At 42.1% G+C, this 14,700-nt stretch overlaps 1 protein-coding gene across 2 annotated transcripts in view; it reads right to left on the bottom strand.

The window, feature by feature from the left end:
- Positions 1 to 646: 646 nt before the first annotated feature.
- Positions 647 to 14,700, bottom strand: part of Adtrp (androgen dependent TFPI regulating protein) — a 73,052-nt gene continuing 58,998 nt past the window's right edge. The window contains exons 5-6 of one of the 2 annotated variants that reach the window (XM_008831679.2): positions 7,961 to 8,112; positions 647 to 839 (exon numbers count right to left, since the gene is read on the bottom strand). In XM_008831679.2, the coding sequence (XP_008829901.1) occupies positions 805 to 839; positions 7,961 to 8,112 (187 nt within the window). In that variant the 3' untranslated portion in view covers positions 647 to 804. The remainder of the gene's footprint in view (positions 840 to 7,960; positions 8,113 to 14,700) is intronic. The other variant, XM_029562831.1, reaches the window with a different exon arrangement.

Below are 14,700 nucleotides of genomic sequence, written 5' to 3'. Positions count from 1 at the left end.
ATGTGTTTATTCCTGCCCCAAATGTTTGACAGACTTCCCAATAGTATTGCAAATTATTTTCATTGTTTCCACGAATTTGCTACAGACAACTGCAACAGCTTTCATTTCCAAATCAAGGGAAAAATAGAAATACGTGAAAATAACTATCTTATTAAAAAATACTTATGTTTTAGAGAAATTGGGATTATTGACAACTGTCTCAGAGCTGGGAATCGGAAGGCCTGTGAGACAGAAGCCCTTGTCTTCATTGTGAAAGTAACATTTCTTTCTCTTTTTTGGTCTTTTAAGACCAAGTCTTGCTTTGTAGCTCAGTGTAGCCTCAAATTCAGGGTCTTCCTGATTTAGCCTCCTAGGTGCTGGTGCATACCTCCATGCCAGCTTGACACTAATTTTGATGTATGTAACTTGTCATCTGGGTCCTCACCGTACTCCTCTGAAGGTGAAGTGTTTAGATGATTCTAAGTTCCTCTCCTCCTTTCTCTTTCTCTAAACATCCTCTACCAGCAAGTTTACATGAGCTTCTTTAGCCGTTGTCCAGAATTTGGCCAGAAACCATCCTCCACAGAGGTCAGGCAAAGGCAGCAAATTCTGAGATGGCAGGAGTTGTCTATCAGCCTTTCAGAAAACCAAGAGAGCTCAAATCCAGCTACGTTCATAATCCTTTATTAAATCAATACATCATTCTCTGTCCTTTTGACTTATGTTGTTCTGTACCACTCGCAGTGCAAATAATAACAATGGCAATAGTAGAAATGGACAGTTCTTATGTTTCTTCTTCTATGGCTCTTGGAACATGGCATGTAGTCACTTCACCTTCATCCATGGCTTCATCGTGGCACCTGTACAAACAAAAGCAGAGACTTCAGATGTCAGGGTTTCCCTAATAGGTATTCTTATGTAGGTAGACATTCCCCCTGTTGGGGCAGTGGTCAGTCAAAGGCACTTTTTCTCAAGGGAAAAAGAGCTGTGATTAACAGGCACCACTACTGCAAAGACAGGAAGCAATGGGGTCTCCTGCCTTGGGGCTCAGCACATGGTTAGCTGGTCACTCAGTGATGCTCTTTCCTTCACAGAGCTCAGAGAGCAACCTCTCATGGCTGCAGCTTTGGGTGAGGGTTTGTATGCTGCACACATTGATGGGCAAATACAGAGAATTTGCAGAAGGAGACAAAGAGATGGCATCAGATTAGGAAATAAAGTGGATGTATACATAATTGGGGTCATTCCATGGCCTCTTGCCAAATCAATTTATATCAGCCTGAGTTAAAAATGTAGACACATGGATTTGTTTTTGGTAAACACCAAAAACAAGTTTCAGCTTCTGCTGAAACGATGCATTACATTCGGAGAATGTTTGACTAAGCTTTGAAATCAGTAACCTTTCCTTAGTTCATTAGCCTTCCTGCCTGCTGCCAAATATTATCAATACTATTTCTAAGTGTTTTCTCTCCTCCATGTCATCTTCCTTAGACTGCCACCTCCTTATCCCGTGATCCTTATAGCCATCCCTGCTTTCCTCTCATCAGCCCAGGCTGTCACTGTGGCAAAGCCTTGGTATCTACCCAGCTCTATAGTCTTCATATCGGGTTAATTTATGTTTCTACTTATTTTCCTCTTTCGTGTGAATTCTCTGTGTTATAGACGTGATCACAGTTCCTTCTGCGTCAATGTGTATTTATCCCTCTACTCTGTCATCTGTCAACTAAGTAACGTGCTACTGCCTTCCTATTCAAGGGCTTGGTTTGTATTAATTTCTCCAATTTTGTTCCTCTGCAGTGACTCGCAGGTTTCCAAAAATTCTCTTTATCTATGTGTTTACCAACCCCTAGCCCTTTGCATTGATATAACTGTAACCTCTCTCTTCAGGCCCCAGTGCTCCCTTTGTTTAGGAAACAGCCAAATATGAAGACTCAGAGAAAAGCAGGTGCCATTAAGTTCTGTTGAGAGAGGACAGTAGGTGTCTGGGTTTCCTCTAGATTGAGTCTCTTGCACCCAAAACTAATTAGCTAGGTGGAATGCTAGGAAATGTCCAAGTACTCACAGCTCTGCTATGGGTGTGATCTGAGAACCCTCCACACCTCCACTGGGATTAAAATCTTGGCTTCAGGGTGTTGTTGGGAGTGAAGGAACTTTTGTTTGAGGGGTGGAGTCTCATCGGAGGATTTTAAGCTATTGGGGCATATCCTCAGAGGCAGGTGTCATGGAATTATTTGTTAGTTGCTTCAAAGGTTTGACTTTGACCCCACCTATCCCTCTCCTTGTAGTCTGAGATGTAATAATTTTCTTACCCCTTCTTTAACAAACACTAACTATGATCTGTCACCATCTACTACCCTTACCTGAGGCCAAATCAATAGGACTTTCCCTTCTAAAACAGTGAGTACATATAAAACTTTCCCCTTTATCTGTCTTAGGCATTTCATTGTAGTAATGAAAAGCTGACTAATATACTCATATCATGGAGTAGGCACCTTCCCACACAGTTCTCTGTGTGGAGCTCCAACAGTTATTTTTTTCTGTCGAGATTTACAGGATGTGAATACTTCAGAAATCATGTTTTTCTTTTTGTTTCTAGAATATGGAGATGGAGTGGGTCCCTAGTTTTGAATGCTCACAGAGCTGAGCTGTTTCTGGGCTCCCTTTGTCCTCACATTTGAGCTTTGACCGTGTTTCTATATTACATGGGAACTGTCAGCATAGTAACAGGTCATCTATCTTTCTTAAATGACATTCATAAAGTAGATTTCAAACTCTTATTGGGAAGTAATGTTGTTTGCTCCAATAGGTCTTGATTGAAGGGAGTTTTTCCCAGTGGGAAATGTGCTAGTTGAGAGCTAGGGAGTTCGATCCACCCCTGATTTATGTTGTCTTTTCTTTATCCTCTCTTAGGTATGCCAAAGGCTAGAGAGAGTTTAGTACAAATATTTAATGTTTCTATGTCGATATGGCAAAGAAAGTATTGTTTTCATCAATATGACCACAGATATTACATATAATCATATACTTTATTACTCCAATAATCAGAACACAAAATAAATTTTTTGAAATGCTATTCCCGAAGATTGACAATTGTGTGTCTCCAAGCACAAAAAGCTCCTGCTAGGCTTTGAGTTGAAAATCTGAAGACTATTTGTTGGGTTCAGTGAATTGCCTTGGGAAAGCATTACGGCAGTGGCTATTTCAATGGTCTTTCCTATTTTATACTGCCTGCCTCAACACAAACCTCTTATTCAATAGCTCTCTGTATTAGTTACTTTTCTGTTGCTGTGATAAAACACCATGATCATGGCAATTTATAGAATGAAGAGTATTTTGTTTTTGGTTCCAGAGGGATGAGTCCATCATGGTGGGTCAGGCATGGCAGGAGGTGGTAGAGGCAGCCAGAGCAGAATGCTGAGTGCTCACATTTTCAAGCAGGCACAGAAGGCATGAAAAGCCAGTGGAAGTGGGCAAGCTATGTACTCTCTAATTCCACCCTCAATGACATACTTTTCCAGCATGGCCATACCTCCTAAATGTTCCATGACCCTTCCAAAACAGTGTCATAAACTAGGGACCAAATATCCAAATACTTGGAGCCTGGTGAGTACACCTTATCTCTACCAGCCTATACTTTAAATTCCTGGTCCAATACACTAATCTATACCTATTAGAGCTTCCCCTTTGAGTGCTGTCTCCAGGATGCCTTTGCAAGAATTCCCCTTTCCTACCTAGAGAGAAAAGCCCATAGATTTTTAACTATCTGCTCCAACTCAGTCATTGGGAGAGCTAGTAGAAATAAGAATTCAAAGATGGCTAATACCCTTAACCTTTAAGAACCCCAAGACTTTCTGCAAAAATAAATCCCTAAAGCTCTTGTAAAAAGCAGTGATGCTAAAATGGTAAATCTGTTGGTTAAAAGATAGTGGAAAAAGCCATGGAGCAGTTGGGAAGGACATTGAGTCTAACTTGGGCAGACAAGGGCAGTTCTCTTGGAGGAAGTTAAGTTGAAATGAATCAGTAGTTGTGAGCCAGGAAAAGGCTGCGGGACTAGAGGGACACAAACCCATGGTGTCAGAGGTAGCATCAATGTGAAGGGAATAAAAGCAAATTTAGAAGACAGAGACGGGGTCACAGAACATTTGTGTGGCATTTTAAAGGCTTGGGCTTTCTTCTGTACACTGGGGAAAATTTTTTATTTTTATTTATTTTTTATTTTTTTGGAAACTTTAAAGTATTAATAAGTAGAAGAGAGACTGGGAAAAGGGGTCCACACAGATGGCTCTGTTTCATTTTTGTGATTTAAAAGAATTAAGTGCCAATGGAATTTTGAGGGATCTATTCTCTCTTATTTTTCCCCATTGAGACAGGGTTCTTTAAGCAGCTTACACTGGCTTTGAACTTGTGATCACTTCTCCTGCCTCAGCTTCCCAAGTGCTGGAATTACAGGTATATACCATCCGTGCCCCACTCATTTTCTCCTTTAATTCTTATTTATTTGCAATTAATGATGATTTGTTCAGTGTTTAACACATTATTCTATTCTGATGCAATATAAAACTTTTCACCTAGTCTCTTCTTAAGAAACCATGAGAGACATATCTTTATCCACATTAATCTTGATTGCTTATATGAATATTTGCATTTTCTTGGTAAATGTTGGTGCTGGCTTTCGTGCTCATTGGGAACTAACTATAAGGAGAATTAGACACACTACACAGCAAGAAAGCGCATTAAGAACAGCTTTCTAAGACTGGGCATGGTGGCTCATGGCTTTGATCCCAGCTCTTGGGAGGCAGAGGCAGGCAGATCTCTGTGAGATTCAGGCCAGCCTGGGATGGAGCACATAGCAAGGTCCAGGTCAGCTGGGGCTACAGAGTGAGAATCTGTCTCAAAACAACAAAGAACAGCTTTCTGTTGTAGTGATTCAAAGGATAATAAATATCATGAAATTTTATTTTACAAAAATATTTAATTTTTATGCATATTGTATGTGTGTCTGCATGAGTTTATGTATACCATGCTCATTCAGGTGCCTGACAGGGCCAGAGAGCATCAGTTTCCCTGGAACTAGAGGTGAAATTTTAGTTTTTAATCCAATAGATGCTTAACATTAACTCTTATAGAGAGACAATTTAAAAGTTAAACATGGTTAAACTCAACATAATTGATTTAAAAGTTTATTGTTCTTGAGCTCTAAGTAATTGTGCTTTTCTGCACTTACATCTGACAGATTTCAAGTGGATTAGTTTCCTTCCTTCCTTCCTTCCTTCCTTCCTTCCTTCCTTCATTCCATTTCTGTCTTTTAAAATACAGATTTTGGAAAATTCATCAGAAATCTTTATCCAGAATTTCAAATATCAGGCAAATCGTTAGAATTAGATGTCAGCACATCTGAAATGTCAACATATATGTTTCTGGATAATTCCACGAAATTTGAAATTCTGGATTTGGAATATGGGGTTTAGGAAAGTATTTTTAGCATTTTAATTAGTTTTTTTTTTGTTTAGGTATTTATTTTGTAAATGTTTGCTTCCATAGAAGATACCACCTTTATGGTTTTCATAAGCAAAGTCTGTCAAAAGTAGAAAACGTGACAAATCCAAGTTGTGTGCCTCTTTCTCCAAGGACTCGCCCACCCCTTGGAAGTAACTCAAACAAAGCCCTTGAAAACTACACTCTGCACCAGAGGCACCCAGAGACTCAGGGCAGGAGATGTCATTTACATTTTGATGGAACAGAATGGCATGTACCTGAATGGTTGGGGCTCGGGACTATAGGTGGCTTTTCACCTTCTTCATATACAAAATCAAGGTAGAATTCTTGTGTGTCCCCTTGGGTGATAAAGAAAACCCAAACTAACCAACCAAACAAAAAACATGAATGTTTTGTGTGCTGGATAGCTTTAGTGTCAACCTGACACACCTGGGTTGAGGGAGCCTCAATTGGGGAATTGCCTCCATTGGACTTGCCTGTGGCCATGTCCATGGGGCATCTTGATTGTTGAGTGATGTGGGAAGGCCCAGCCCACTGTGGGTGGTGCCACCCCTGGGCAGGTGGGTCTGTGTTGCACAAGAAAGCAAGCTGAGCAGGGGTCAGGAGAGCAAGCCGGTAAACAGTGTTCCTCCATGGCCTGTGCTTTAGCTCCTGCCTCAGGTTCCTGTCCTGAGTTCTTACCTTGGGCTCCCTCATGATGAACTGTGACCCAGGAGATGTAAGCCAAATAAACCCTTTCCTTCCCAAGTTGGTATTGGTCAGGGTATTTTGTCACAGCAGTGAAGAAACAAACTAGGACATTTTGTAACCTGGTTATCTGTTGTATCTAGTTACTTTTCAACAGGCACAATTTGAGTGGAGGAGAAAATGAGCTGGAAGTAAGGCATGGGTAACGAAATCCTCGCTTTCAAAATGTGCTGTTAGGTGTCCTTTCTTAGCAGACACACGGTTCTAGACACCTGTTATTAGAAATCTTAAGTACTAACATATGCACAACGCCCAGTGCTCTTGTCTAGCGGAGAATTCCAATCTCAGCACAGCATGCAATTTTTGGTTTGGGATTGCTTTACTGAGGTTGAGAAGCGAGCTGATAGAAGAGGGATCAGAACTCATCTGAGAAGGTTCTGTTGAGGGCGGAATCACCAAGACAGTTATCTGGATCCATTTCCTTAAAAAAAAAGTATGAACTGAAGTTCCCTGAAAAAAGGCATGCCCATTTTAACAATTCAGCAGACCAATGAGCACCTTGTGATTATGGAGAGTGGGGACATTCCAAATCTACAACTGAGATTGCCCTGTGCTATCTTCATTCCCCTTAATTGCCATCTGTTGCCCACCTCTGTATCTGACCTATTGTCCCACTGACTGTTACATAAAAGCTTTATAATGTGTTAACTTGGCAGATCACGAGCTTCACCAACCCCAAAGTTTAAAATGTTATCAGATAGCTTTGGAAACCTATAACAGGGTTTTCTCCATTTTGCTCTAACATGCAGACCAACCTGTTGTTCCTACAAGCGTATTAATATCTGGTCAAAATTTGATTTATGGGCTGGAGAGATAGATGGCTCATGGTTAAGAGTACTGGCTGTAAATGTTTGTGTAACTTCTTTCATGGAGGAACATGTTACCTGGGGAAACCTGAACCCACATTTCCAGGTCATGGTTACTCACTGTGGTGGTTTGAATGAAAATGTCCCCCATAAGCGCCAAGTATTTGAACATTTTGTCCCCAGCTGGTGGTGCTGTTTTGGGAGGTCTTAGAAGATGTGGCCATGCTGGAGGAAGCAGAACACTGGGGGTGGGTTTAGAGAGTTCTTAAGCTTTGCCAGATCTCTAGTTGTTCTCGGCTTCCTGTACCTGCTTGAAGATGTGAATGCTTAGCTTCTGCTCCCACTCCAGCCACCTCAGACACCATGCCTCCTCACCATGATGGACTCTTGCCCCTTTGGAACTGTAAGCTAAATAAACTCTTTCTTTTACAAGTTCTCTTGGTCATCATATTTCTATCACAGCAACAGAAAAGTAACTAATACACTTATATTTAACTCAGAATAAACTGTCTTTAGATATGAAAGCTGCATTTTGTATGGACAAAAGAAACTGACATTTTAACAGCTTGTGCCCTTCAAGCCGTGAAAGGAGTGAGAGAAGACCCTAATAGGATTTTTTTATCTCCTGGTTGGGACATTAACACCTTGTTCCCTGGGTTCTGACGTTTCTAAAGATTTGGTTTTTAGTTAAATGAGATGTTACTTGAGGGACGAGAGGAGACACTTTGATGGAGTTCTCTGAGGGAAGGTCAAGTTGCAGTGGGCTTTTCTTTTGTTGACTTTCATAGAACCCAATTACGTCCTTTGGATAAAGGCATCAAACAATTAAAAGCATGACCTTCTGGTTTGCACTAATTTTTCCTCTTGTTTTTGGGAAGAGTGGAGAGAGGGTAAGAAAGAGGAACCTCTGTGGGCATGCGGGAAACACTGACCCCATTTCCAGCGGTTGAGTCTCTCTCCGAGCAGGTAGATGCTCACACTCAGGATGTAGGTAACAAGGAAAAAGATGAAAATACCCAGTGGCCTGAGTGAGGCAAAGACAGGGTACACCCAGTTTCCTGTCTGAGAGTAGATCCACAGAATCCTGCATGAAACAAAAAGCCAAGATGATCAGAACCATGGAAGTCAGCAAGCCATTGTCTCCCCAGGCTCAATGGAGCACTGGAGTATGGGTAGATGAAGCTCAGCCTCAAGGAACGTCTGTCAATTCCTGAAGCATTCTCATAAGGGTGTCATGTCCTGGTAGCTTGACTTAATAAGACATCTTGTTTCATGGCGTAAGTGGGGCTTTTCCATCTAATCCTTTAAAATCTGTTTTACTGAAAGGACATGGGAAGCACATAACACATGGCTAGCCAAGGATGGTGTGTGAGCATATGAGTAAATCACTTCTTTTCCTGAGATGGACTGCTGACTGAGGCGTCAGACCTGTGAAGATGGTGTCCATTTGCTGCCTTCAGCCAAAGGAGTATTTGTTGCCATTGGTTTGGGTACCTAAGAGGCAACTGCAACCGCTCTTAGCTCCCCAAGTGTTGGCTTGGGAGAGGCAGAGATGGAACATCGTTGCTTTAAGACAGGATGCCAGGGGGTTAGTTGCTGCTCCCAATTTTAGCTCACAGGTATCTACAGTCTTAGGGATACAGCACTAGGAGGCTCCAAACCTGCTCATGTGATGACAGAACAGGATGTGCATCTGTGAGCCACAGTAAGGAAAAGAGATCCTGGGAGAGAAGCCACCACGGGAAAGTGAAGTCTAAAAAGGCACTTTGCTGGAAGCTATCTGTACTGGGAATGCCAATGTCTAAAATAACTTCGAAATAGGACACAGGGAAATGGTGCACCAGCCACCACTTATAATTGTTACATGCATAGACTCTGGAAGAGGCTTCTGTGACTTAAATGCTCACCCTGACACCTATTATCTATGTAACCTTCAGTGATTATTCACCTTTGCTGGTGTAGCCTGATGGTCCAACAAGCTTACACCGTACCAAGCTGCTGTAAGATTTAAGGTAGCAGAACATGGGCTCGCTGCATGTGTATGTCCTGTGTAAGCCTCACAGGACAGTGCCTGGCACTTGGTGGTCATCTGACAAGAGTTTCTAAGCAGCCATATTCACAGAGGGATGGCACAATGAGAGTTTCTCAGCAACTCTTCTTTGAGGCCACTGGTCTCTTATAATGGAAGTTAGGCCAGATCTCAGAAACAGCATTCCAATGTGGCTGTCTGTTAGAGGAGTTCAGGACTAGGATGAGGCAAAAGGGGACAAGGAGTGTGAAATTCACAGGCTCATTTCTATGCATCAACGGACACCAGCAGCAGTGTAGAAAGGTTTCTAAGGAATGTAGGAAAATATGCACAAATCGTATGTGTAATGCTAGGCTAACGTTCAGAACACATACATAACCCATCCAACTCAACAAACCCCAGACAACATAATTAGGAATGAACAAATGACTTGGAGAGACAATCCGCAAAGAACACAAATGACCATGAATACATCAAAAAATGCCTACTGTGACTAACAGCTGGAGAATACAGATCACAACTATGAGGCATCACCTTATTACTTGCATCAGGATGGCTATAGAGAAAACCCCCAAACAAATCAGACCACAGAGAATGAGTGTTAGTGAGGATGTGGAGAAATTGTTATTGGTGGGACTGAAGAATGGGGCATCCACAGCCAAAACTAGACGGAGGTTCTTAGAAATTTAAACGAGGATTATCATATGATCCAACAATTCTACTTCGGAGTAATATACTCAAAGGTTTGAAAGCAGAGACATCAAGATTCAAGTCCATTCAAGTTTATAGCAACATGATTCACAATGACTGAAAGGTGGAAACATGGCAAGAGTCTATTGATGGGTGAGTGGATTAATAAAATGAAGCATTAAAAAGAAAACCACTTGAACATGTTACAACATGGGTGAAGCTTGAAGGCTCTATGTGAAGAAAAGGACACTTAATTCTATTGATAGGTAGAATCAATAGTGTCACATTCATAGAGACACAAAGTGTAGGATGGTCATTGTGAGAAGTGGCCAGAGGAGGACAGGGGCGATAGTGGTTAGCGGGTTCAGAGTTCCAGTCTGAAGGAAAGAAGAGTCCTGGAGGTGGATACTGGTGTAGTGGCTGCACAACAGTGTGACATATTTGATGCTACTTCTAGTGGTTTAAATGGCAGATGTTATGCTATGTGCAGTTTATCACAATTAAAATGAATTTCAGGCAGTGTCAGTCTTAGCAGTCATGCAAGTATAGACGTGGTGCTTGGTCCCTAGTCCTGCCCCGCTGGGATTATTCTCCCAAACCATCCAGATGTTCTTCCCAGATGGATAATGCAATGACTGTAACAAAAATTGGCATCCTTATTATAAATATCGGAAATAAGGTGTACATGGCAGAGATGTATTGTAGGAGCTTATACATGGCATTCGTGCCTGCGTGGCTTCTCCTTGGGTCAGACTAGAGAAGAAATAAAAGGTAGGAAAAAAGTATCACCAAGTAGATAGGACTGGGGGTTTGGAGTCAGCAAAGAATTCTGAGTGCACAATAAATAGTTTGAATTCATTAGCTCAGGTTGTTTACACACTCAAAGTTAGGTAATTCCCATGCACGTTTATGGAAGACAGTCTCTGAATAAGGATGTCCCCCTTAGGTCCTGGAAAGTTTGTTTGCTTCACTTTTTTTTTTCAATGTAAGGCTTATAAAGGAAAGAACCCGAGTTAAGTTAATGAATTGTATATTTTCACAGAGAACATGCCAAGGAAGTTATAGCTACAGTAGCTGACATGGGAAAATAGGGACCAAGTGGAGCCAGAGGCAAGCTTACAGTCGTTTATTAAAGGACATTCAGAGGAGAAGGAGAGAAGGGAGTCACCATGGCAGCTGGCATCCCCTCTCTGTGGAGTGCTTGAAAAGAGTGAGGAAGGAAGAGGGAACAAGAAAGAGGAGAGGAGAGAGAGGAGATGCGGGGTGTGGGGATGGAGGAGGGACACTTGGCATCACATGACCTCTATCTCAATCAATGTCAGCTCTTCTCTCATCCAGTCCCTTGAAATTCCACCCGAATGTCTCTCCAGAGGACATTTCTTTGTGGCCTCAGTCCAGGCCTCGTCATCTCTGCTGTGGCTCTATTCTGGTCTCTCAAATGTTCCTTGCTTCCTAAATCCACTCACTCTACTGCTAGCCCCAGGAGCCCAGCAATCTCTGTGCAGGCACACTCTGCTCGGGACACCCCTGCATTCAGTAGATCACCACTCTGTCAGAAACCCCAACTCCTGAAGCTGGCTTGCCCTGCCTACCACCATCTACCCTAGCGTTGCAGTCTCAGTGTTCAACCCTTTTGTGTTCCTCAAATGAACCAAGCTCTGCAGCTTCGGCACCTTCATCCTGTGGGTGTCTGTGCTTGGAACACCTCTGAGCCTTCTGTCTGCTGGAACATACATCGCCCTTGTCTAAGCTTGGTGGTCCCATCTTACTCACGTTTCAAGGTTCAGTTTAAAGGTCCATTTCTCTAGAAAAGATTTTCTGGAGGTACTTAGCAGAGTCCCAGCAGGTCAAGTCCTTTGCCATGGGCTCCCTATCATGTACCTTATGATCACTGACCACTGGACTATTTTCCTCACCATCCTAGAAGCTTGGCAAAGATGGAGATTGTATCCACTATACATGACAGAGCCCATTTTATTTTTTAAATGAGTGTATATTCAGTGTACAAAATGATGGATTTCATTATAACATTTTCAATCGAATACATCACATACTTGGGACATATTCAACTCTTATTGCCCTCCCTTGTCCCTTTCCACTGGTCTCCTTCTACCTTCTAACACACACACACACACACACACAGACACAGACACACACAGACACACACACATTCTGCATATGAGAAAAAACAGGCAATATTTCTCCTTCTGCATCTGGCTTTTTTCTCTTAACATGATGATTTCTAGTTCTACCCATTTACCTGAGAGTGACATAATTTCATATTTTTTGTGGCTGTACAAAACTTCATTGTATTCATAGCACATTTTTCAAAAAATTCATTCATCTGTTCATGGGTGTCTAGGTTGATTCCATAACTCACTCTTACAAAGAGTGTTGCAGTAGAGGTGGGTATGCAGGTGTCTCCACTGTGTGCTTGGTTCCTTTGAGTATATTACCAGGTGTGGCAGAGCTGTGGCTTATGTTAGATCCATTTTTAGTGTTTTGAGGAATCTCCATACTCATTTTCCACAGTGGACACACTGATTTACATTCCCATCACTAGTGCACAAGGGCCCCACCCCTGTCCTTGCCAACATTTGTTGTTAGTTTTCTTAGAGATAGCCTTTCTGCCTGGGGTGACGTGGTATCTCAGTTCAATTACATTTTTAAATGAAGGGCTGTTTGGGTGACTGGTAGCACGCATGGCTCTTTAAATGCTGTTCACTGAAGTTAATACAAACCGATCTCAGCTACAAGACCACCACCAGGACCTCTGAGAATCAGGAAGTGTACCTCAAATCTCAGTTTGGGTTTCCTCTGGTGATCGCTTTATCAATACTTTGAGGAGAATTACTGTTCATGTCACGGGAGAATGTTCGGTGTCCTTGAATTCTCTGTTGTGGTAATCTATGGAAGCCAACCTGCGTGGACACCAAATGGTAACAAAACCTAATTTCTGGAGTCCATCTCTAAACCTCATAGCATCATCACAGTTGTCATGAAATCTGGATCTTTCTCTATTATCAGTAGGGAAATACTGCAAGTCGGTGGTTAGAGATAAGCAGGTAATGGAGTTTTGTGGGTTTGGGGAATATCCATTATGAAGTCTTGGTCCTCATGTCACATCGTTCCACAGCATCAGAATAAAACAAATTGAGGATGTGGATGCTATGGTTTGGTACGGTTTGTCTCACCAAACTCATGCAGGGTTTAATTCACAGTCTTACGCAAATGCTATTAAGATAATGAAAACTTAATTGACTTTGGTGTTTAGAAGTGCATCCTTTGGAAAGTGATTAGATTGAATTAGGTCATTCGGGTTGAGTTCCTGGGATGGATTTCTAGTGGCTTTATAAAGAGAAAGAGAGGCACGCACGCACATATGCACACACGCATGCACACACACACACACACATGCACACAAGCACACTCTCCACTATGATGTTATACAAGAAGAAGGGACTTTGAGGTTCTAAAAACATGAGCTAAAGAAACCTCTTTTCTTTCTAAAGTAGGCTTTCTCTGGGATTTTGTTACAGTAATAAAAAGCTAACTAATACTGAAAAGAAGCCATGAAGCAAGTCTTATTCTTCATCCCATGACAGCCCATAATTCCAATGGTATCCCACATCTGAGTGTTTGGAGCAACCTTCTTCCAGGCTTGGGGAGGGCCAGTCTCCCCAAAATTCCATCCCCCCAAAGCCTCCAGTAATCTACTGAGTGCTCAGTGTCCACATGCACATTATCCTGAGCCTCGCTCTCTTATACAACTGGTGAAGTTGTAATTCTCAGCCTCCCAAACAGAACACCTCCATTTGCATCTATGTTAAGGTTTAGCATGTCATTCCCACTGCTGAGAACCCCAACAGTGCCATAGCATCCCTCCAACCCTCACCCCCACCCCACCCTGATAATAGGAGTAGAAAAAAATTCCCCAAGCACTGCAATAGCCCCAGCTGGCCTGTAGGGCACTACTGCCCTGATCTTGGTAGACCAATATCTCCATGTCTCTGCTGGTATGGCAGGTATCCTAGTGTAAGCATTTCACAGGCAGACAGGAACAACCAGCCTTGGTGGAGACATTTGTAAAGTTGTTTGCCAAAAGCAACTCCTGTGGGTCACAAGACCCTTTACCATTATAGTATGTTCACTCGGGTGAGACCTACCAAAAACCTTCCTGGACCCCTTGTCTTAGTTATGTTTCTCATAGCTATGATAAAATACCCTGACAAGAGAAAACTAAGGAAGGGTTTATTTTGGCTTATAGATAAGGAGCACAGTCATCAAGGAGGGGGAAGTCAAGGATCTTGAAGCAGTTGATCCCATTGTGCCCATAGTCAGGATGAAGAGACCCCATAAATGCTTGTGGTCCAGGACAGGGGTCAATGAAATGGAGCCACGCACTTTTAGGGTGGGTCTTCCCACCTCAATTAATATAGCCAAGATAATCCCTCACAGGCATGTCTAGAGGCTAATATAATCTGAATAATCTCTCAGTGTGCCTGGAGGGCTGTCTCCTAGATGATCCCAGGTCTGGTCAAACTGAAAGTCAGCACTAATCAAACACTCAGATGTGGGATACCACTGAAATTATGGGCTATCATGGGATGAAGAATAAGACTTTATGATTAAACACATTAGGTTGCTTGGCAACCTAATTTTTATTTTATATTATTGTTTTATTTTAAGTTGTTCCTATCCCTTATCACCTCCATCCATATTAACTGTTGTCAGGACTTTTTAAAGCACAGTTCCTTGGCCATGAATACTGTTCACATTTACCCCAACTCCACAGAATGAACAATAGCAACATCAAATTCCCACCATCTGTATTGATGCCCCAGACTTACAAGGGTTTGATTTAAAATTATTTCAACTTGTTGATGATAGGAAAGTGAGGTATTCAGTAAAAAATATACTTGGAAGTTTGGATTTGGATTCTTCCCCAGGCTA

This window comes from Nannospalax galili, unplaced genomic scaffold (genome assembly GCF_000622305.1).
Source record: "Nannospalax galili isolate Female #2095 unplaced genomic scaffold, S.galili_v1.0 scaffold72, whole genome shotgun sequence".
Taxonomy (NCBI): domain Eukaryota; kingdom Metazoa; phylum Chordata; class Mammalia; order Rodentia; family Spalacidae; genus Nannospalax; species Nannospalax galili.
This window is presented reverse-complemented; position numbering and strand designations above follow the sequence as displayed.